The sequence below is a fragment of the Talpa europaea genome (assembly GCF_964194135.1).
Source record: "Talpa europaea genome assembly, chromosome: 5".
Lineage (NCBI taxonomy): Eukaryota > Metazoa > Chordata > Mammalia > Eulipotyphla > Talpidae > Talpa > Talpa europaea.
Genome location: NC_140071.1, coordinates 114836077 through 114858989, shown reverse-complemented (window position 1 = coordinate 114858989; position 22913 = coordinate 114836077). Strand labels below are relative to the sequence as shown.

Sequence of the window (22913 nt, the reverse complement as noted above, 5' to 3'; positions counted from 1 at the left end):
TCTACTAGAACTTGAGACAAAGAGTCAGCACCAATATTCACAACAACTTCCTTCCCAAAGTTAGTTTTAAAAATCTATGTTGACAATATACCTGTTCCTTCTTTATTCAAGGGCACTGCGACCTTAGTACATAAACTGCAAAACACACTTAAAATTCCCATCCAACATCTTCACCTGGGAAGGATATGTGATCTGAATTTCCACAACAAATCATCAAATACACATTAAAATACTAACTTAATACTATCCTTGCCCCTCAACACAATTATGGCCACATGACTCAGGTTGGCCAAAGGGAACCCCACCACCTGGCAACAGTGACTAAAAGTCAGTTTTGTTTTCTAGGTCTGATTCTATAACCCCCACAAGAAAAAGGCTCTCTTTTTTCTGAGTTGCTATTCTGGAATGACAAAAGCCAGGAATGGCTGGGACAGATGAAAGGTCACACAGAGGCAGTTATGATAGGAAAGAATAAGGCAATGTCTATAAAGAAGAAAAGTTTAGATGATACAGTCTCAAGCATACTGTTGAAGTCCCTGCCCCATCTCTCCTAAATATAGCTCTGTCTCTGGGCTTCCCATATGAGCAAACAGAAAAGGCAAATACCAACTAGGAAAACATAGTAGCAAAGTAAATGACTAATATTAGTAACTTTAATAATCCCAGTGCTCTGATTTTAACTCGTTAAGAATAAAATAAAATAATTCAGTAGAAAAATAGGAAAAGACTGTAAGCAGACAATTCACAAAAGATGAAATACAAATGGTAATTTTTTCACCAATACTCAATAAAATAAAATTGCTACATAGCCTCTACATTGTTCTTTCCAGTTTTTTTGTAATTGTTCTTTGCAAATTTTCTATGATAAGAATGCATAAGAACACTAGCTTGGTATCAGTGGCAGGATGAATGCAGAGTAGGAGTGGAGTCAAGAGACAGTCTAGGGAAAATCAGTGTGTGCCTGGGGGTAAGAAAGCATCTTTGGACACATATAAACAGCATCTCAAAGCAAACAGAGAACAGAGGTGTGTTGCAGGCTGTGGCCTGACTGTTCTAAGGGGTGAAGTTGAGTCAAGGACTCCCACAACTTTCCCCTGAGATGATGGAGGTATTCCTGAAAAAGATAGGAATTGTATTGAGGAGCTAATTTGGAAGCAAAGAAGGGAGTCAAGTGATTCAGATGAAAATGAAAAGTCCATGAAACTAGAACCATAAAAGGGTAGAAAAATCAAGAGAATGTGGATGTGGCTAATCAGATTCATTTGATGATGAAATTCCAATTCCAATGCAAGCAAAGTGTCTTAACTCTCAAATCACCACCTTTAGGCATATTTAGGAGTAAAAATTAGGCCCTTTCCCCACTGTGCTCTCTTCAACCACACTATTGGATCTATAGCTATGTATTCAAGAAAACTAATTTTATATACCATTTCTTTTATGCATGATTGAGAAATTCATACCACATCTATGTGCAGTTAATAACAGTCAGCAATATTTAATGATCTCTTCCATCACATATGTAATTATTACTATTGGCATCATGCACAGACCAAAAAATTAGTGATATGAGCAATATGTCTCATGCATTTGCAGACAAAAATATCAAGGCAAGAAGACCCATTCTAGTATCTTAGTTAAGGATGGTCATTTCTGGCCAACAGGCATATGAAAAAATGTTCAACATCACTTGTAATCAGGGAAATGCAAATCAAAACTACCATGACATACCATCTTACACCAGTGAGAATGGCACATATTAAAAAAACTAGCAACAACAAATGTTGGCGAGGTTGTGGAGAAAAAGGAACTCTCCTGCACTACTGGTGGGAGTGCAAACTGGTCCAACCACTATGGAAAGCTGTGTGGAGATTTCTTGACCTACTAAACATAGAGCTTCCATATGATCCAGCAATTCCACTCCTAGGTATTTACCCAAAGGACACAGAAACATCAATTCCAAAGAACACCTGCACCCCTATGTTTATAGCAGCACTATTTACAATAGCTAAGATTTGGAAACAACCCAAATGCCCAAAAATAGATGACTGGATCAAGAACATGTGGTCCATATACACAATGGAATATTACTCAGCAATCAAAAAAGATAAACTCACGCAATTTGCAGCAACATGGATGGAGCTGGAAGGGATCGTGCTCAGCAAAATAAGCCAGAGAGAAAAAGAAAAATACCGGATGGTCTCACTCATAGCAGGAATCTCGAAAGCTTAAATAAGGGATCAGGAAAAAGAATAACTATAAGAAAGAAAATATCAAAATCAACAAACAACTATGAACCAGAGACACTCTATGGGGGGTGGGGGGCGGGGAAAGGAGGGCTTGGGGTCAAAATAAGGGGGTTGTAATTGTAAGGGGAATATAAAAATAAAATTTAAATAATAAAAAAAAGAATGGTCATTTCTATTATGTGTCTTGGAAAAAATTAAGAAATTGAGACAGTAATTTATAGTGATCCCTTAATATATTAGCAAAACTACTTAACTAGTTAGCCACATTAATAGATAGCTCTGAATATTTTTCTGCATAGCTTGTGATATATTTTAAACTTCACTTGATATAGTTGTTTTGTAATATGTACTGCGGTTAACTATTTTAATATGTTGGACAGTAAAACTAAATGTAACAGTTCCAAGATTTCTCATGGGGGTGATTTAGGGCAGACATATGTTCTTCATCAGAGTTTCCAGCAGAAATCTTAGAAACCAAGAGGAAAAATAGACCCTATTATACCAAACAGTGTTGTAAGCCATAAGAAAAACAAGTCTTTAAAGCTGGTTTTTGTTTTGTTTTGCTTTGTTTTGTTTTGTTTTGTTTTGCAGGCCTGACACAAGAAATCTAACATACTAGAAATAAACACATATTTCTTAATGAAAAGTTTAATACTGGCTTGCAACAATAACTGAAAATTCATAAATTAGAACAAAGATGAGGCAGAATTCTTTCTAAGATGAATTTTCCCCTGATCCTAAAGTCCTTGGGCGGCTGGGTTCTCTAATCACGGCATTGTACATTGTCGCCTAATGAGATAAAGTTTTCATTCATGTGTGGGTAACATGAAGGCTGCCAATGAACTTTTAGGATCATTCTTTCAATTACCACTGCAATATCCTTGCCAAGCCAAGGGGAATGTTCAAGGCCTAAGGAACAACTTTTCAAGAAAAAGATCTTTGAAATCACGAAACCTATTTTTATATTGAATAGTGCCCTTAGGAGCAGAAATCTGCACAAATGCATATTCTGAAACATGATGTATTACTGAGGGAAAAAATATGAGATGAGGAAAGAATGCAGAGGCAATAGAGTAAAGGAAGCAAAAGGAGAGAAATTCTTATTAGTGCCTCATCTTTTACAATTCTCTGGAAGTACTTCATATTTTATAAGGAGGACTAACTTTCTGCAAGAATGGAGAAAAGTACTTAACCAAGTAGAAAATTTTTTTTATTTGAAAAACATACCTCTACTAACATAATAAACAAAATGTCTATTCCTTATGCTAAAAGCGATGAAAATTTTTATAATAAATGGCAGCCATGAATAGCAATAATAATTTTATATGGTCTATGTTTACCTGAACTTTTTAAAAGAGGAAAGCTGTAATAAATCATTGCAAATAGATTTTTAGTGTTGGTTGTAGTATGTAACATTGTTTTATTATGGATAAGAGCACATATGTGCTTGCCACTGGAAAGCAGGCCTGAAAGCACCAAGAGTTACCTTCTACAACTCAGGGAAAAACAAATTCTCAACTCCTTCCTCATTCACAGTTGATAAAGAGAGTCCTTATTAAGAAATACAAGATGGCCTCCCTGGTGGTGCAGGCAGTTGACCGCCGCACTGTGAAGCTGTCCGCATCCTCTGCAAGTGGGTTCGATACCGGCCGGCGGGCAAGAATCCCACATGGTGCGGCAGACCTCTTCTGTCTCACCTGCTGCTCCCCTCAGCACATATTTCGTCAGTCTGCCTGTTCTGTTCCCCGCTCTGTCTCTGCCTCTCACCTTCCCACGCATCTGGCCTGTACCCCGGTTCTTGTATAAATAAAAAAAAAATCTTAAAAAAAAAAAAAAAGAAATACAAGAGAAGCCCAGTTAGAGCTCACGGGACCCTGCCTACCTTCCCAGTGTCCTCAAGAACAAAGTTTTCCAAACTGGACCTGCTTTTCTTCACTTGCTATATGGGATTATTTTTAAACAGTGCAACAGACAAATAAGGAGGAATGAGAAGAAAAAAATTAGGAAACAAGATCCCATAAAATTAAAACATTAAAAAGTTAAAATAATTTTAAAAAACCACGGCCCATCTTGAAGATCATTTACACATTTTATGTAAATAAAGTTCTGATTATCCCTGTTAGAGTTACAGGAATCCCTATGCTATTATTTTATGATAGAGTTTTGAGAATTATGTAACAAAAGAAACACAATTATTGATCAAATTAGAAAAAATACCATCTTCACAGAACTCGAGAATTTATACACAGTCTCTTCCATACAACTTAATCTTTGCTTTCTAATATTTTAGCACCCTATAATGTCTAAGAACTCACTAGTACCGTTTCTACAAGTGATGAAGTCTCAGTGTCAGTTCCTTGTCCTGGGAAGCTCTGCTCACTAGGGTGAGCCAGATGTTCTGATTGGCTTTATTTCCTGAGATGTCTACCTTAGATTAAACCTCAAACTGCTCTTCAGTATTTCCCATCCAATAGAGTCCTATGAGAAGTCAACTACCACTTAAAAAAAAAAAAAATCCAGACTCCTAGCTTCTTTAAGTCAGCAATCTCAGATTCATACTCCCATGGCAACAACAAAGGATTTCTAGTTTAACACAGTTCTACCACTCCCTGTTGACTTTTTATTAAGTCCGAATACCTAAGCTCTTTATTATTGCATTTACACTATGGTTTCTTCAAAATCTAACCTTTACTTATTCATATTATGTGCTAGTTCCTGCAAGCATTAGAGACACCTAATCACAATCCATGGTCTCTAAAGCATGAGGATACCATGCAATTGTGTGTGTGTTTTTTTTTAAAGATTTATTTATTTATACAAGAACCGGGGTACAGACCAGATGCGTGGGAGGATGAGAGGATTCACCAGAGACAGAGCAGGGAACAGAACAGGCAGACTGACAAAATACATTGCTGAGGGGAGCAGCGGGCAAGACAGGAGAGGTCTGCCACGCCATGTGGGATTCTCCCCTGCTGGCCAGGATCAAACCCATGCTGCAGAGGCTGCGGACAGCTTCACAGCGCGGCGCTCAACCGCCTGCGCCACCAGGGAGGCCCACAATTGTGTTTTTGATATCTGTTAATTGAAAGATACAAAGGGGGGAAAAAACCCTGTAATTTCAGCAATACCTGTAACTGAATTTATGTTTTATAAATCACCATGACATCAACAAATATTTATATTTGTTGGAAGAGGAATGCATAGTTGATAGGTAATACATGGCACACACATGGAACAGTGAACCTCTTTTTATCTCATGAGTTTGAAGCTTCTACTATCCCCATTTTATTTATGAGGAAACTGAGTAAGTTAAATTACTTACTCAAGAGCCAGTGCCTGAACCAGAACTCAGATCCATCTGAACCCAAATCTCATGCTCAGAGCCTTTTCACAGTTCCACCAGCGCAGCTTCTTTTTTAGAGAGCTTAGACGAATTCTAGCCAGGTACTCATGTTCAGTAAGTATTGAGAAGTTGAAAATTTTGTGATAAAATTCCAGTGATATAAATATACAATTGAGCATTATTTCAGTATATACTGTAAAATAAATTTTAATATTATAGCTATAAAATTAAAGCCCCCTGAGCATCATTCTACTTTACAGCATATTAAACTTTCCTTTACCAATGTAGGAATACCTATATTGGTAATCACAGCAAATATGAGTTTCTTACTTAATTCCATTCTTTGTTTTAACAGAACCCTGGCTTTGCTTATGATAAACATATGTCCAGTTGGAAATACTCATCAGATTGTCATGTAGTCAGAGGTGGTTTGGAAACCCATTTCTGAACAATAAAACAAGCCTTCTGGGCAGGGCCCTCAGAAAAGCTATTGTTTTCCTAATATGAAGACAGCATACTCTGTTAGAATGCCTTTTACTTTCATCCTCCCGCCCATGCCTTGTGTTGCCTGAGTGTAGATACAATACATTGCAGAAGAGTGCCCACCTCATTATCATGATGATAACACCACGTGCTGGTGTAGAAGGAGATCGGAAAAAAGAGAGAATGAAAGAGAAAGAAAAAGAGAAAATGAAAGAGAAAGAAAATTGAAAATGGGAGAGTGAGTATGAAAAAGAAAGAGAGAAAGTGAAAGAGAAAAGAAAAATAGAGAATGAATTTCTTTACACCAATGTACAAACAAAAAAAAAATCCATGCACAAAAATAGAAAGGTGTTGGGAAACACCTACAAGAAGATTAAAAAACATAGGCAATATCTAAACTTAACCAAAAATTAATTCTGTGTTAAGAAAATAATCACATGATGGAATGGTGGAGCATGCATGGCATAAAGCAGTAAGTGTAAACAAGTATAAGTTACAGTACAGTTATGGCAGGTTTAGAATCTCATGTTTAAAGGGCTCCAGATCTAGAACAACTGGGTTCAAATCCTGGTTCGATCACTTATCATTTGGGTGATGACAACATGCTTAAGTTTTCATACAGAAAAGTTGTTGCTTGATCCTATCAACAGTTAAGATAACATTATAGCATTATATAAAATATAGCATAATTCCTATGGTGATTAATTGCTTGTTTTCAATCAATTTTTTAATGAAATTTCATCAGCCACAAAATGTACTCAAGACATAAAATTAATTCTGCCACCCAGTATCAAGTAAGCAAAGACAATCAATGGAAATAGTATAAGTGCAACACTGGGGCTAGCAAAAGCCAGGCTAAACTAGTTCTGCTGCAGGTTAAGCACATCTGGAAAGCAGTTCAAGTCTTCCAATACATGCTGGACTATCCCATCCTATTCTACAAGATTGGGTCACCACTGCCCCACCATTATCCTACCACTGCCCCACCATTATCCTATCACTTTTTATCCTGAATGTAGATTAAATGTTATCCTTACCCATTAACTGTAAATATATACCCCACTTCTCTTGACTTCTTGACATACCTAATAACAGGCATGTCTACACTGGCCAAGTAAAAGTTACCTTCAGAAATGGAGTCCTTTTTGCCCTCAGGGGTAAAGTAAGTGTGTGTATACATGTGTGCTCTACTGGCAATTTCACTTATGTCAGGTTTAAGTAGCACATCTTCCCACCCAGTTTAAACTGGACATACAAAATGAATGTAGGCAGAAATGTATACTAAACATATAGTAATAATATGTCTCTAAAATTTAAAAATATACTAAAATTTCCATAGCATCTTCTTTTTTAACCTTCAACTGCCAAACTTACAAATTTTCCTAATATAAACATGAATGTACAGAGCACTTTTAAATGTGAAATCACATTTAATCACATTGCAAGAAAATGCAATTTCCTGAACAATCATAAATAGTGAAACTAATAAAGAGTAAAATGCTGGGTCAATGAACACCTTGAGCAAATATTAAATGAAGACCCTTACAGCATGACTTCAATTCCCAAAATAATATAATAACATACTAATGTTACAGAAAAGTCATGCAAATAACCTCAGCTAGAACACATCATCTTTGTTGCCTGTTTCTGAAACTATGCATTTTACAAATAACTTCCAGTTAAATTCTCCTAGCATTCAAATTTACTTTGAATCAAATCACTGTTCTTAGCACTGTATAAACTATATTAAACTTCTCTAAGTCAATATTCATTCACAAACATATGCAATCACATATAGTGCTGTACCTAATGAAATGGGAACAAATTCTAAGTTTTCCTTAAAATTTAAGTGCAAACAGGCAACCTTTCATTTCTGTGGAAACTTCATTGGGTTTCCATCTTGTCAGAGTTTTGTTTTCCATATCCAAACATAGGAAAGGTCAGCAGTGGGCATGAAGCATGGGACCTCCAAGGTTAACAGCTATACAACACACTCCTGAGCAATCTGCATACTCCCCTCTGCGAGGCACAATTGGGGACAGGAGGAAAAGCTGGCGGCTGTATGATCTGCCTCAACTGAGCCACTCCTGAACAGAGAAGGCCACACACAAATTCTATATTAAGTTTTAATTACTTCTCACTCTTTAAGCAGATCTAGGTTAAAGACATCCTAATGAAAATGGCTTTACACAAAACATAAAAAACAATACCAAATTTGATAGAAACACAAACATATGTTTCCATGAGTGATATCACAGTTCTTACTAGACATGAAAATGGTTAAATGTTTGATATTTAATTACATATGTATTTCTCACAAATGAGTATTGCCTAGTTTACTGGATATTTGGGTATTACTGTGGTTACTACCAATTAATTCAGATTTGATATGATATATGAGAAATCAAGATACAAAACTACTCTTGAAATGGGCAATTTTCAATCCTATAATTTATGACATATTAGGGAAATTTTTAAAGTTTGAAATGACAATCTCAAATGGAACTCGTCAACAAAATCTCTGAGTAAAATGTTCTACACTCTTTCTTTCCTTAAAGATATTATGTCTTATAAGTATTCTGATATTTTAGCAAGTCTTTAGCTCAAAGGAATATGAATTCTGACAGGCAACCAGAATGCTATTTCACAACAACAACTGATCAAAAAATACTGTAATGAAAATCTCTTATCCTAAAAGCCAGTTAGTACTCCTCAGGCCTTGTGAAATTCCAACTCTAGTGAAGATAATTACTTTCTCTTCCTGAAACATCTTAACATTTTAATTTTTATGCCCATGCTGTGTATCAGCGATGTTTACATCCTATATCTTTGTTAAACACTCACCTGTAATCTTTTGCAGCAAAGGTGACAATTCAGACTCCTCACAAAAGGCCTGAGTCAGTGCTTTCTTCACTTTTTCTTCAGCTTCCCCCAGATCTTTGTCCACAGTGAACTCCCCAGTGATAGAATAAATATATATCAGGAGAATCAACAGTTCTTCAGGACTGTAGTCATCATTGGTCCTCTGCTTCAAAGGCTTAATCATGGGCAGCAGCTGATTTAACACCACAGACATGGTAGACTCCCCAATGCTCTAAAAAAAAAAAAAAAAAAAAGGTGGTAATGTGAAAACATGTCAGTCTGGCACAAAGACATCATTTATGTACTACAGTATACCAAGGAGCGCTCACTGACTAGACTGCTTTCTATTTGATTATTTCTTGTCCTGGAGAAAATACTGCAGTAAGTTTGAACAAATGAGTGAGTCTACTAGTTTTCAAAATTTAAAAGTAAGTACTTCAGAAGGCCTCCCTGGTGGCTCAGGGGGTTGAGCACAGCACTGTGGAGCTGTCCACAGCCTCTGCAGAGTGGGTTTGATCCTGGCCAGCCAGGGAGATACCCACATGGCATGGCAGACCTCTCCTGTTTTGCCAGCTGCTCCCCTCAGCAGTGTATTTTAGTCAGTCTGCCTGTTCTGTTCCCTGCTGTCTTTGGTGGGTCCTCTCACCCTCCTGCACATCTGGTCTGTACCCTGGTTCTTGTAAGCATGATAAATCTTTAAACAAAAAAAAAAAAGTAAGTACTTCAGTGTAAGGGCCGGACTGGACACAGAGCAGGTTTTCTGATCCCATGCAGACCGGGTAAAGGAGGAGTCAGAGTCCTCAGTAGTTTTGCAGGTTTTTTATTTGGGGTTCACCAGGCATATGGCAGGCAGGGGTGCTGGCTGGGGGGGCTGGGAGGCTGGCAAGCCTCCCAGCCCCCAGCAAGTCTTCACTCTATCTGGGCTCTCTGGCGTTCTCTGCTTCTGCTTCGGCTTCTCTTTCAGGTTCTGCTGCTGGTGCTGCTACTGCTGCTACTGCTGCTACTGCTGCTGCTGCTGCTGCTACTGCTGGTGCTGCTGCTGGCGTCCCCCCGTGACGCCGCCCTTAAAAGCGCAGTCTTAACTCAGCTGAATCCCATCTACCTATGCCCACACCCTATTCCAGGTGCCCGCCATCAGGCATGCATTCAGGACAAGGATCCATCATCTATCCTGATGGCGGAAGGGCAGAAAAGCCTGACATTTTCTTTACCCTACATTCAGATACTAGAAATTTAAAATAAATATATTTGTAAAGTAATGTGATTAAAAATAAAAGCATGGCAGCATCTGTCTATCTAAATGAATATTGATATTGACACTCCTTCAGAGGAATTTTCTGATTTTTCAACATATTCCTTTTCAATAGTCCCTGCACTGGCAGATAGAACTTTTTTTCTTTATAACAATGAAAAGTCATTTTCTGCTAAATCTCGAGAATAGATTGGGGATCAAACTGGATAATGTCACAGTGTTCAAGGTATCTTCAGGTGAGTCTTAAGGTAATTTTACCTTAAAACTTTTAAAAATGTTTGCTTTCAGTTCTTCCACCAATTTCTAGAGTGCTATTTAGCAGATAACTTTAAAATTCTTCACAGGGGTCTCCCTGGTGGTGCAAGGAGTTAAGTCTCAGCACTGTGAAGCTATCACCAGCCACATGAGTTCTATCCCTAGGCAGGGAGTTAACCCACTTATGGTGCAAAGCAGACCTCACCTGTCTTGCCCACTGCTCCCCTCAGCAGTGTATTTCAGTAGATCCACCTGTTCTGCTCCCCACTCTGTCTCTGGTGAATCTTCTCACTTCCCTACACCCCAGTTCTTGTATGCATAAATAAAATAAAAATAAACAAAGGGTGCAGGTGCTCTTTTGAATTAATGTTTCTGTGTCCTTTGGGTAAATACCTAGGAGTGGAATTGCAGGATCATATGGAAGTTCCATCTTTAGCAGGTTGAGGAATCTCCACACAGCTTTCCATTGTGGTTAGACCAGTTTGCACTCCCAACCTGCACCCATATGTTTATAGTAGCATGTAGAGTCAGGAATGGGCACAGTGCAGGTTTTCTGATCCCATGCAGACCGTGTAAAGGAGGAATCGGAGTTCTCAGTAGCTTTTGCAGGTTTTTTATTTAGTTTTCCAGGTACACGGCAGGAAGGGGCGCTGGCCTCCCAGCCCCCCAGCAAGTCTTCACTCTGGGCTCTCCGACCTTCTCTCACATTCTCTCTGCTCTTCCTATGGCTCTGCTTCTCTCTTGGCTTCTCTTTTGGCTTCTACTAGCGTCCTCATGACGCCGTCCTTAAAAAGCCCAGTCTCAGCCCAGGTGAATCCCATCTACCTATGCCCACACCCTAATTCCAGGTGCCCACCATCAGGCATGCATTCAGGACCACAAGGATCCATCATCTATCCTGATGGCAGGAGGGCAGAAAAGGCTGACATTTTTCCTTACCCTACATAGCACTATTTATGATAGCCAAGCTATGGAAACAATGCAAATGCCCAAAAATAAATGACTGGATTGAGAAGATGTGGTACATATACACAATGGAATATTACTCAGCAATCAAAAAAGATAAACTCATGCAATTTGCAGCAACATGAATGGAGTTGGAAGGGATCATGCTCAGCAAAATAAGCCAGAAAGAAAAAGAAAAATACCAGATGGTCTCACTCATAGCAGGAATTTAGAAAACCTAAATAAGAGACCAGGAAAAAGACTAATAATAAAGTAAAAATCAAAATCAACAAGCAACTATAAACCAGAGACAGACTACAGAGGGGGAGAAGGGAGTAGGATAAAAACAAGGGGGGTGGGAATTGTATGGGCATTGTAACCAAGATGAAAGTGCATACACTGTGCAAAAATGAAAAATGATGTACAAAATATATAAAATATAAAATAAAATAAAAATAAATAAATAAAATTCCTCACATATGACAACAATATTGCATTACAGGAGTAACCACATAACTTCCAAGGAACTATACCCATTTCTAGTACAAATGTTGAGATTTTTAGTGAATAGATACTTCTCCATTTTAAGTAATGTAATTTAATTGCACTTATAAAATAAAATCTTATAAAATAAAAAAACTAAATTAAAATCAGGGATCAAACATCTAAACTTGCAATTTTCACATTATTCATTCAGAAGTGTTCATTTAGCATCTACTGTGTCCCAAGTACTAATCTAGGTGTAGAGATTCATCAGTGCACTCTCGTTGAAGGAAGCAACTAAAAGCTAAGAATAAAACACATAGTATACTAGATGGTAGTAAGTTCTACACAGAAAAATAAAACAGGAAAAGAAGATGGAACTAAGAGGGGTGCGTATTTATGTGTGTGAAGATGCACTTTTTTAGAGAGGAAAAACCATATTAAGAAGGGAGTGTTGGAATAAAGATCACGGAAACTCTTTTTCTGAATGAAGTTGACAGCAAGCAGCTGAGTGTGATTCTATATTGGAATGGCTACCCCAAAAGAACTTTACTAGTCATTTCCACACCTGGAAAAATCTGGCTATGTCATCTCAAGGTTAAGTTTCACAATTGCATTATTCAGTACATGAAAAACAGCTGTTGCAATTTACTTCCACTAAAAATCTTGGAGGTTCTGGATGTACCACACAAAAATGAAATGATAAGTCTTTGGAATGAATAAAGTAAAAATGGAAAATAACAGAAATGAGATTTCACTGTTACAGCATCACATAGTCTCTTGGGAGAAACCTCTAAGTGTTTTTCTTTGTTTTGCCAGCCATCAAAAGCAATTTAAAAGAAAGGAGTTAGTTGGTGTCCTATTAAAAGAAGGGGGTTACAGCTTTTGTTTTTATTTTTTATCCTAACAACAACTCCTTGGATGATATTAAGCGGATTTCTTTACTGTATTATAGTCCATTCCTATTAAACAGATATATACATCAAGCGTTTAACCTAGAGGAGCTATAATTCTCTCTCCAGAGTAGAGGGATAATTTTTAAACATAGTTGTAGAAAGGAAAATAGGGTAGGATAATCATCAAAGTCATTTGAAAGAATTCACTCACTAACATCTGACCATCAGAACATCACTTCAAGTTACTGATCTAAGCTATGTGGTTAGAGGACAAAAATCCCTCATTAGTGACATCCTAGCAAACTTCTCCTGCCTAAGTAGTATTTCTGCATAGTTACTTTTAAAATTACATCCTGACTTCCTTCATGCATCCCACAAAGTCAATAATTAAGGTGAATTTAAAATCAGGAATACAGATCAGTCTTACAGAAGCATGGGAGATTATAGATAGTGTGTAGCACAGGTTGATATATGTACATGTATGTAAAGGCCGGACAGGCCACAGTGCAGGTTTTCTGATCCCATGCAGACCGGGTAAAGAAGGAGCCAGAGTCCTCAGTAGTTTTGCAGGTTTTTTATTTGGGGTTCACCAGGCATATGGCAGGCAGGGGTGCTGGCTGGGGGACTGGGAGGCTGGCAGGCCTCCCAGCCCCCAGCAAGTCTTCACTCTATCTGGGCTCTCTAGCGTTCTTTCTGCTGCTTCTCGGCTTCTCTCTCGGCTTTGGCTTCTGCTTCTACTGCTGCTACTGGTCCTGCTGCTTCTACTGCTGCTGCTGGCGTCCCCGTGACGCCGCCCTTAAAAGCACAGTCTTAGCTCAGCTGAATCCCATCTACCTATGCCCACACCCTATTCCAGGTGCCCACCATCAGGCATGCATTCAGGACAAGGATCCATCATCTATCCTGATGGCGGAAGGGCAGAAAAGCCTGATATTTTCTTTACCCTACAATGTATTTCCTAACTCTGTCCACTGAGAGAATCTAGTGACAGCCCAATGGCAATGAGCACACACAGTGGTCAGACTTTAGCTTCTAATAGCATTTTACAAATATAAGAAACCAGGGATCCTTGGGGAAATGGCTGATTCTAGGGGTGGGGGATGGAAAATATAGGAGGAACTTGTGGTTCCAGTTCTCCTTTTAAAAAAAAAAAAAGGGGGGGCCTCCCCAGTGGCACAGCGGTTGGGCGCTGGGTTCTGAAGCTGCCTGCAGCCTCTGCAGCGCCGGTTCGATCCCCGGCTGCTCCCCGGCCACCAGAGGAGGGTTCCACATGGCGCACAGACCTCTCCTGCCGCCCGCTGCTCCCCTCAGCAGTGTTCTTTGGTCCTTCTGCCTGCTCTGCTCCCTGCTCTGGTTCTGGTGAATTCTCTCACCCTCCCACGCTTCTGACTGTACCCAGTGCTTGTATGTATAAATAAATAAATAAATCTTAAAAAAAAAAAAAAGGATTCTAGAGCATGTCAAAAGGACACAAGAGATAACTGGAGACCTGCCAATGGCCAAAGCTAGAAAACCTGAGTAACAAAATAAAGGAATAATGGATTATACCCTAAAGTAGAAAACAAATATCCCTAAGTCCACGCATTAGTAAATAAATAAATATAAAATAGACAAATCTTCCTTACAGAAGAATTCCAAATAACTTATTATTTAATACTCCCTCCTCCAGAAGGTAGAGCTTAATCTTCCCTTACTTGAATGTGGGCTACACGTAGTGACTTACTGCTCTAAAAAAAAAAAATCACATTTGGAAAGGGGAGGGAGGAGTCACTTGGCCTTATTAGCCAGAAGGTCAAAGTTAACACAGTGAAAAGTCATATTGACATCATGTTCTTAACATGATGTCATGAGAATAGCACTTCACTTTTGTGATATTCTCAAACCTGTAACCTCATGCCAAAAACATCGGGCAGATCCTAATTGAGGGACATCTTACAAAATGCCTCAACAAGTGCTTCTCAAAACTGGTAAGGTCATGAAAAACAAGGAAAGTTTGAAATACTATCACACACCAGCTGAGACGAGGGAAACCAACTAAATGTCATGTGTTGTTCTGAATGGGATCCTGAGACAGAGGAAAGACTTGAGGGATAAACTAGTGAAGCCAGAATAAGTCGGCAGTTTTTAGTTAATAGTAATGTACTAGTGTCAATTTCTTAGTTATGACAAATGTACCAATGTTCTGTAAGGTTTTAACAATAAGGTGAGGGATATACAGAAACTCCCTGTACTCTCTTGGTGTAGAGGGCAGGAACGGGCACAGTGCAGGTTTTCTGATCCCATGCAGACCGGGTAAAGGAGGAGTCAGAGTCCTCAGTGGTTTTTTGCAGGTCTTTTATTGGGGTTCACCAGGCATATGGCAGGCAGGGGTGCTGGCTGTGGGGCTGGGAGGCCTACCAGCAAATCCTCACTCTATCTGGGCTCTCTGGTGTTCTCTACTTCTGCTGCTGCTTCTCTGATTCTCTCTCGGCTTCTGCTTCGGCTTCTACTGCTGCTCCTGGCGTCCCCATGACGCCGCCCTTAAAAGCACAGTCTTAGCTCAGCTGAATCCCATCTACCTATGCCCACACCCTACTCCAGGTGCCCGCCATCAGGCATGCATTCAGGACAAGGATCCATCATCTATCCTGATGGCGGAAGGGCAGCAAAGCCTGACATTTTCTTTACCCTACACTTGGCAACTTTTCTATCAATACAAAACTATTCTAAAACAACACTCTCATTGGGGAGGAAAAGAAAAAGGAGGGGAAAGGAAGAGGAGAGGAGGGGAGGAGAAATGGGGAGAGGAAGAAGGATAGTAAGAGGCAAACCCAAGCACATTTGATGTCCTTTCTGTCAGACTGAAGATATCAGGAAAGACAATTGCAGCTTAGCGTGGGGAAGGAGTCCTCACAACCAGAGCTATCAGTCAAGGTCGGGGGCTGACTCATCTATTTGTGGCCATAGAGAAATTTTAAAATACTAAAGTGGGCTCCTGTCAGGGTTAAATCAGTAACTGTGCCTGCTTTTTCCATTTTTTCTTTAAATAAAATTTTGTCAACTCCCCCTCTCCCCCCCCTCAAAAAAGAAACAATGAACTTCCCAGTCAACAGTAAAAGGAAGCAAGAAGGAAGCAGAGGGAATTCCAGGCCACCTTAGCTTCAAAAGTAACCTAGACCTGCCTGGTGCTGTCCATAAAAGCAAGGCTGCAGACTGGATGTATATCCATATTTGATCTTCTCAGCTCTTAGAATGAAACCTCAACAGGAAGGAAGGAAACAAATAGTGGTTCCCTAGATTAAAACCTTTTAAAGGCAAAAGAAAGAATCTGGGGAGGCTTGATAATGAGGGTCAGGTAGTAAGATTATCTGCCTGAGTTTGAAGTCTGGCTGCACCACTTACTATCTGTGTGACCTTGTACTAGTTAATTTCTCCAAAACTCAGCTTCCTCATCTGTAAAATGAAAAAAATACCACAAAAGCCTAAATACTTAGCAACCCAAACCATAGACACCCATTTTCATATTATCGGGACAATTGCTTAAACTACTCTGTGGTTTAAAATAGAGTCATTTCCACGATGCAAGTCTCTGGAAGGACTCATACATGAGGAGATACCTTGTTTTCTGAGGCCAATCTTCAGGAAAATACTGTACCTTATATATGAGGACATACCGTAGAAGCTTTTGCTTCTGTGATTGTTGTGAAGATTTAATAATAGAGATAAATCACATCTACTCAAAGAGGCTCATAGCCTCTGGTAAATAGTAATGATCATCACCTGCTACCTCATGAACTTTTCTCTTACCCAACACAAGTGATTAATATGATTGGTAAGGAAATGAGATACCTTCTAGGAATAGGAAGCCAGTAGTCTCAAAAGAAGGAGGAGCAATCTACAAACACTGCAAGTAAAACCACATCTTGGAACTTAACTGCAAAATTTAGTAAAAGGTTAAAGGCAATATAAACATTATTAAACACTGCCATTTAATAAGCACACACAGAGCAAACCACTACCAAACCCCCAAAATGGCTTCTTTATAAAGTCGCAGTATTAAATTTCTCATTCATTTTCATATAAATGGGCCCACTACTAGGCGGTGGAAGACTAGAGCTGTGTCTAGAGTAACAAAAAAGGGTTTTTTTCATTCTGCAGTCTGGGGCTTCTGTTATTTTTGAGCCAGTCTCCAGTGACTGCATACAAAAGGCCCTCTGTAAAATGTGTGTTGTCTTTAGAAAAGCCAACTTTGGGGCTGAATCCAAACACCTCTGCAAAGTCAGTCAGTCTCTGCACCAGCTACCTCTGCAGGCATGAGGTGCTAATAGGCCATATTTCTTGTGGCTGCAGAGCAGGCCAGGTAGGATCCACACTGTTTCACTGTGGAACAGAGTCTTCTGACACTCTACAAAACTGCAAGGCATGCCAGGTACTGCAAGAGAATCCATTTTTGTAATTCTTCCAAGCTTCAGCTCAGTCAAGGGAGTGCAGGCTAACAGGATGCTGCTAGTGGGGCCTGAGGAAGGGCCTCACTTGCCACCTTTACATTAAGACCTGCCACTAGGACTTCGATTCCCATAATTAAACCCATTTTGCTCCTCTGGGGAATGGGCCTTATATTCCCCGAGCAAAATGCAAAATGAAGCTGGTGTGTGTAAAGATAATTTATTGATGCACTCATGCACCCTTTATTGTCTACATCCCACATGCCAGGCACTGCTCTATACTCTGGGTACAAAAAGAACGAAGCAGAACACAAGATTCAAGGAACTTATAGGTAAGTGGACGTAAGAGTGAATAGTTGTGATGATGCAGTAATTGCTTTAGTAGAGATATTCATTCATTGCGACTATAGAGATTCATCTGTTTTCAAAGCAGAAAGACACCTTAGGTTTTTTCCCGGTCCCTTATTTAGGTTTTCTAAATTCCTGCTATGAGTGAGACCATCCGGTATTTTTCTTTTTCTTTCTGGCTTATTTTGCTGAGCATGATCCCTTCCAGCTCCATCCATGTTGCTACAAATTGCATGAGTTTATCTTCTTTGATTGCTGAGTAATATTCCATAGTGTATATGTACCACACCTTCTTGATCCAGTCATCTATTTCTAATAAAGTAAAAATCAAAATCAACAAGCAACTATAAACCAGAGACACAATACAGGGGGCGGGGAGTAGGATTAAAACAAGGGGGGTGGGAATTGCATGGGGACTATAACCATACATTGCACAATGCATACATTGTGCAAAAATGAAAAATGATGTAAAAATATATAAAATAATATATATATAAATAAACAAAGACACCTTAATTCCAGAAGATGTTGTACCTTTACTGAGTGATAAGCAATCAACATTTAATATCAGATCGGAGCAAAAACTCTGAGAAATGAGCAATGGGATAGGATCCTCCCTTCACTCCTTCAACAAATAATTAATGTGCACTTACTAAGAGCAAGTGGTAGGTAAAAGAATGGTCCCCCAAAAGAGGCCCATAGTCAAGTCCCAAGAACAGTAAAAATGTCACCTTATATGGAAAAAGAGACTTTGCAGATGTGATTAATGTTACAAATCTTGAGGTGGGGAGATTAGCCTGCATAATCTTTGGGAAACTCAATCAATCACATGTGTCCTTAAAGTAGAGGACCTTTGTAGACCGTGGTCAGAAAGAGAGGCGAAGATGAAGGATCGGAGAGAAGCAATGCTGCTCGCTTGGAAGACATAGTAAGGAGGTCCTGAGCCAGCAAAGCAGTGATCCTCTAGAAACATGTAAAGGCAAGGAACAATCTCTTCTATAGCCTCCAGAGAGAAATGCAGCACTGCCAACACCTTGATTTTAGTCCAGTGAGACCCGTGTTGGACTTCTGACCTGCATAATTATATATGATAGTAATGTATATTGTTTTAAGTCACTAAGTTTGTGGTGTTTCGCTACATCAGCATGAGGATATTCATACAAGTCTTTTGTGCGAGGCAGGACATAGAAAATTCTGCAGCAGGGCCCATGGCCCAGGCAGAGAACACAGTGGGTGGCAGGGCTCCCTGAATACTTGCTGAATGATGAAACAAAAAAACCTGTTCCATCTGTACCACTAGGGAGCCAGCGGGAGCTTTTAGGGTGTCACAAAAAGGGAAAACATAAAGATACACCAATTTAAAATTTGCTGCTGAATAACTTTCTGAAGAACTAGTCAGACCAATACCATGTCATCTCATAAGCCAATATTTATCAAGGCAGAATAATCACATAGGATAGTGGTTTTCAAAGTATGGTCCCTAGAATCAAGATCCCAAATGACCTTAGCAAGAGGGCTACAAAGTCAATGAAATGAAATAACTTTTAGGAATTCTAAGCTAGTCATCTTACAGGAGGGGAAAGCTACAAACACTAGAAGTAAAATAAAACTATCAGTACGATAATCGTTAAGAGACTGCCTATTTTGCTGTGTTGATATTTACACTAATAGGGCAAAAATAAAGGTGGGCAAAATTGTTAATACCATAACACAGATCAAGGAGAGTGGTCCCAAACACTACTAACAGTCATATTCTTTACCACAATGTTATGTACGCCCAGCTGGAATTTTTTAAAAACTCAGTTTCACTTAAGAATGTCCTTTATGAAGCCATAAAAATGATTAATCTTACAGAATCCCAACCCTTAAGTAAATGTCTATTTAATATTCTGTGTTATAAAATAGGAACTATGCATACAGCATTTCTGCTATATATTAAAGTAAAATGGTTATCTTGGGGAAAAGCACTTATATAATTTTTTGAGTTGTGAACTGAACCATTGTTGCTGGAAAGAATGACAGAAAAATTATGGTTATTAAGACATGGGTATTTGGCAAACACTTTCTTGAAAATGAACAAAGTGAGCCTGTTCCTTCAAGGAAAACAACTGACATAGTTATTGCTAATGATAAAATTCTGGCTTCAAGTGACAATTCAAATTCTGGAAAACTTGTATCTGCCACTGCCAGATTATCTAGACTTAAAGATTTTTTGGATGAGATCATGTGATTATTTTTGAGTTCCATAATGTGATTTTTTAAAATTCCATAATGAAATAAGTCAACACTGGGAAGATCTGCATAATTCTGGGAGCCAATATTTTCTAAGTGACTGAAATATGATGTAAGAAAGTCAGGACAAGCAAAAGGAACTTCCAAAATATAAGCTATATGAGTAGATTTTAATGTAAAAAAAAAGTACAAAATGCTTACTGATTTGGTTCAGAGTTTCACATTACAACTCAACTTTAAGAAATTACTATTTGTAGAATCTTGGTATAGTATCGGACTAGAATATCTACAAACATCTGATAAGGCTGTCAAAATATTCCTCCCTTTTCTAAGTCTGTAGCTGTATGAAGTTGGACTTTCTTCATATATTTGAACCAAAACAAAATAATGCAGCAGATTGAATGAGGAGGCAAATACAAGAATCCAGCTGCTTTCTATTCAATGAAACATTAAAGAAATTTGCAAAAATATAAACCAATGCCATTCTCACTTTTTGTTTTGGAAATAAGGCTATTTTTCATAAAGTGTGCTATTATGTTAGCTTGTAACAGGTTCATATTATTTAAAACTTTTGTTTTAATTTCTAATACAGTAAATGCCAATATTTACTTATTCAAGGACGTCACATCTTTAAAGGAAAGCTCAATGTTTTCTATGCTATGTTCCCCTTCTCATGGCTGAAATGAAGATAAAGTGGTGGTAAGGTAGTTTCAGCTATGTGTTTTGAAAGGAAAGCAGAACAATATGGGTTCCTTAAATGAGAGCTTTTAAAAATTGAATGTGCATGTGACTCTTGCACCTGGGGTCCTGGTTAAATGCAGATGCTGACTCACTATGTTTAGGAAGATTCTGTACTTCTAACAAGTTTTCAGGTGCTACCAGGTCTGCTGGTCCATGGCCCATGTTTTGAGTGGCATCTGTCCTGAACCACCTAACAAATTCTAGACTGCAGTATATAAAATGGGAAATAAACTTTGCTACTTGAATCACTGCATTTGTGAATTCCTTTGGTCTCTCACCTTATTCTGAACACTAACTAAAATAGCTTGTAAATCTACTTCCCCAACCAAATTTCTCTTTTTTCCCCTACCCTCACACTTGACTACCTATTGGACTTCTCCATGTGTATTGTTCATCTGCAAATTTAACTCAACTAACTAAAACTGAAATCAAGATTTTTTACTCCCAAATACACTCTTTATTGTGTGTATCCTGTATTATCATATGGCACCATCACTCTTTCACTTGACCAAGACAGAACTTGAATTCTGCCTCAGATATCCCTTGTCCCCATCACATTAAGTCAGCCACCACGTCCTAACAATTTCATAGCCATCTCCTCTTCTCTGCTCCTTCCTGGGACACCTACATTGCAAATGCCATGATTTTCTAGCCATGATTGATCTTACTCTAAAATAAATATTTGATCTCCTTAAAATTATTCCATGGTTTCTACTGTCTTCAAGATAAAAGACTTTCATATGATGTATGCATTTCTCTTACCTCATGGCCCTAACATAGCCTTAACTGCTACTGTCTCATGATCATGAATCCATTCCTTACAGGCAAAATTTCAGCTTTGCTTAACTACTTCTATTTGTACATGGTTATTGCCTTGCTTAGAATGTTCTTTTCTCTCTTCTCCACCTGGCTTCATGATTCTACTTAAGCATTATCTCCCCTGGCCTTTCCTAAATGTGTTAGAAATATCTACTTTGCAATCCCAGAGAAGCCTCTACATTGGCTCTTTTCACCCTGAATTTGATTATTTATATCTAGTTCCCTTGTAAGATTGAAAAATCCTTGATGGCAAGAACCACATGTCCTCCAAAAGGTATCTCTAGCACCTCGCTCAGTCCTTTGAACATAGAATCAAATGTGTAGTCATCTCTATAATGAGGTGTAGTAGAGAAATGAATATGTACAAAGATAGATGAGAAATTAACATTTCCAAAGATGTAATTATAGAATCTCATTTAATCTTTGATTAATCTGTAACACAGAATTACTATTGTAGAGGGCTGCATTGAGGTTGAGAAAGATTACTTGTCAAGGACACCAGCTTGTGAATGGCTGAATCCAACTCAAGACTATCTTTCTACAAAATCTACATGTGGTTCACTGAACTTTCTTCTCCAGTACTTTCCAGACAGAGGGAAAACAGTTGTGGGGAAGGGGAACCCTAAACCCTGTGACAGAATAGGAACCAGGATTATGACTTGACTGGGAATCCAGCGAATTAGATAAATCAGTTAAGAAGAGTAAGTGATAGGTTAATTTAACATATCAGAGGTGATACTGACTTGCAGTTCCTCAGAGTCCCCAAGTAAAGTACATGACAGGCCCCAGAACCTCATTCAAGATTTAAAACCTCTGGTGGAGAGATACATAGCTCAGGCACAAATGTTAAGGCAAAATATCCCACCTAGGGTGTTACTATGCCATGTTTACCCTGTCACCCCAAGCCCAAATGACAGCTGGCTGTTGCCAAGAGCAGTTAGTTTCAATGGGCTAGTGGCCGCTAGTTCTGTGTAGTTGGCAACCAGTGTGCCCTGTACAAACAGCATAGCTTTCCATGTGTATCTACAACTATGAGAAAAAAGGATGGGTCACAATGAGGAGAGAAGCACAAAAAGGAGTCATCAACCAAGGTAGAAAAGATCTCCAGGAGCAACTGATTTCTAAAGACAATAGGTTGTGATTATGGCAGGGACTTCAGAGAAGAAGAAGCAGGAAGAAGGGGGTGGGTCAATAAAGTGGCAGTTGTACAAAGAGGCTCAGTTCCCTTAGAAAGAGAAGTAAAAAGTGGAAAGGTAGTAGGCAGAGAAGGATCCACATTATCTAGAATCATTGCCCATTTTTTCTGATATGAAAAGGGATTTGAACAGAGGAATGGTATGATCTGATTTACATTATAAAAGGCCCCAACTCAGGTTGTGGAGAATAAAGTGGGGGCTGTGGAGAGGCGGACACGGGTAGAAGTAAGGGGACAGGAAATATATACCAATAATTCAAGTGAGAAAGGATGGTCCAAGATAAGAGTATTGGAAGTGGTTTTGGTTGGCTGAATTTGGAAATATTTTGAAGCTTACCAACACAGCTTTTTGATGGATCAGATAGATAAAGAGTCTGAGAGAAATAGAA

The 22913-nt window shown here is 38.8% G+C and overlaps 1 protein-coding gene across 2 annotated transcripts in view; it reads right to left on the bottom strand.

Moving 5' to 3' along the window:
- Window positions 1-22913, bottom strand: part of SCFD2 (sec1 family domain containing 2) — a 331701-nt gene that overhangs the window by 220450 nt on the left and 88338 nt on the right. For both annotated transcript variants that reach the window (XM_084233421.1, XM_084233422.1), the window contains exon 5: window positions 8917-9166. In XM_084233421.1, the coding sequence (XP_084089547.1) occupies window positions 8917-9166 (250 nt within the window). The remainder of the gene's footprint in view (window positions 1-8916; window positions 9167-22913) is intronic.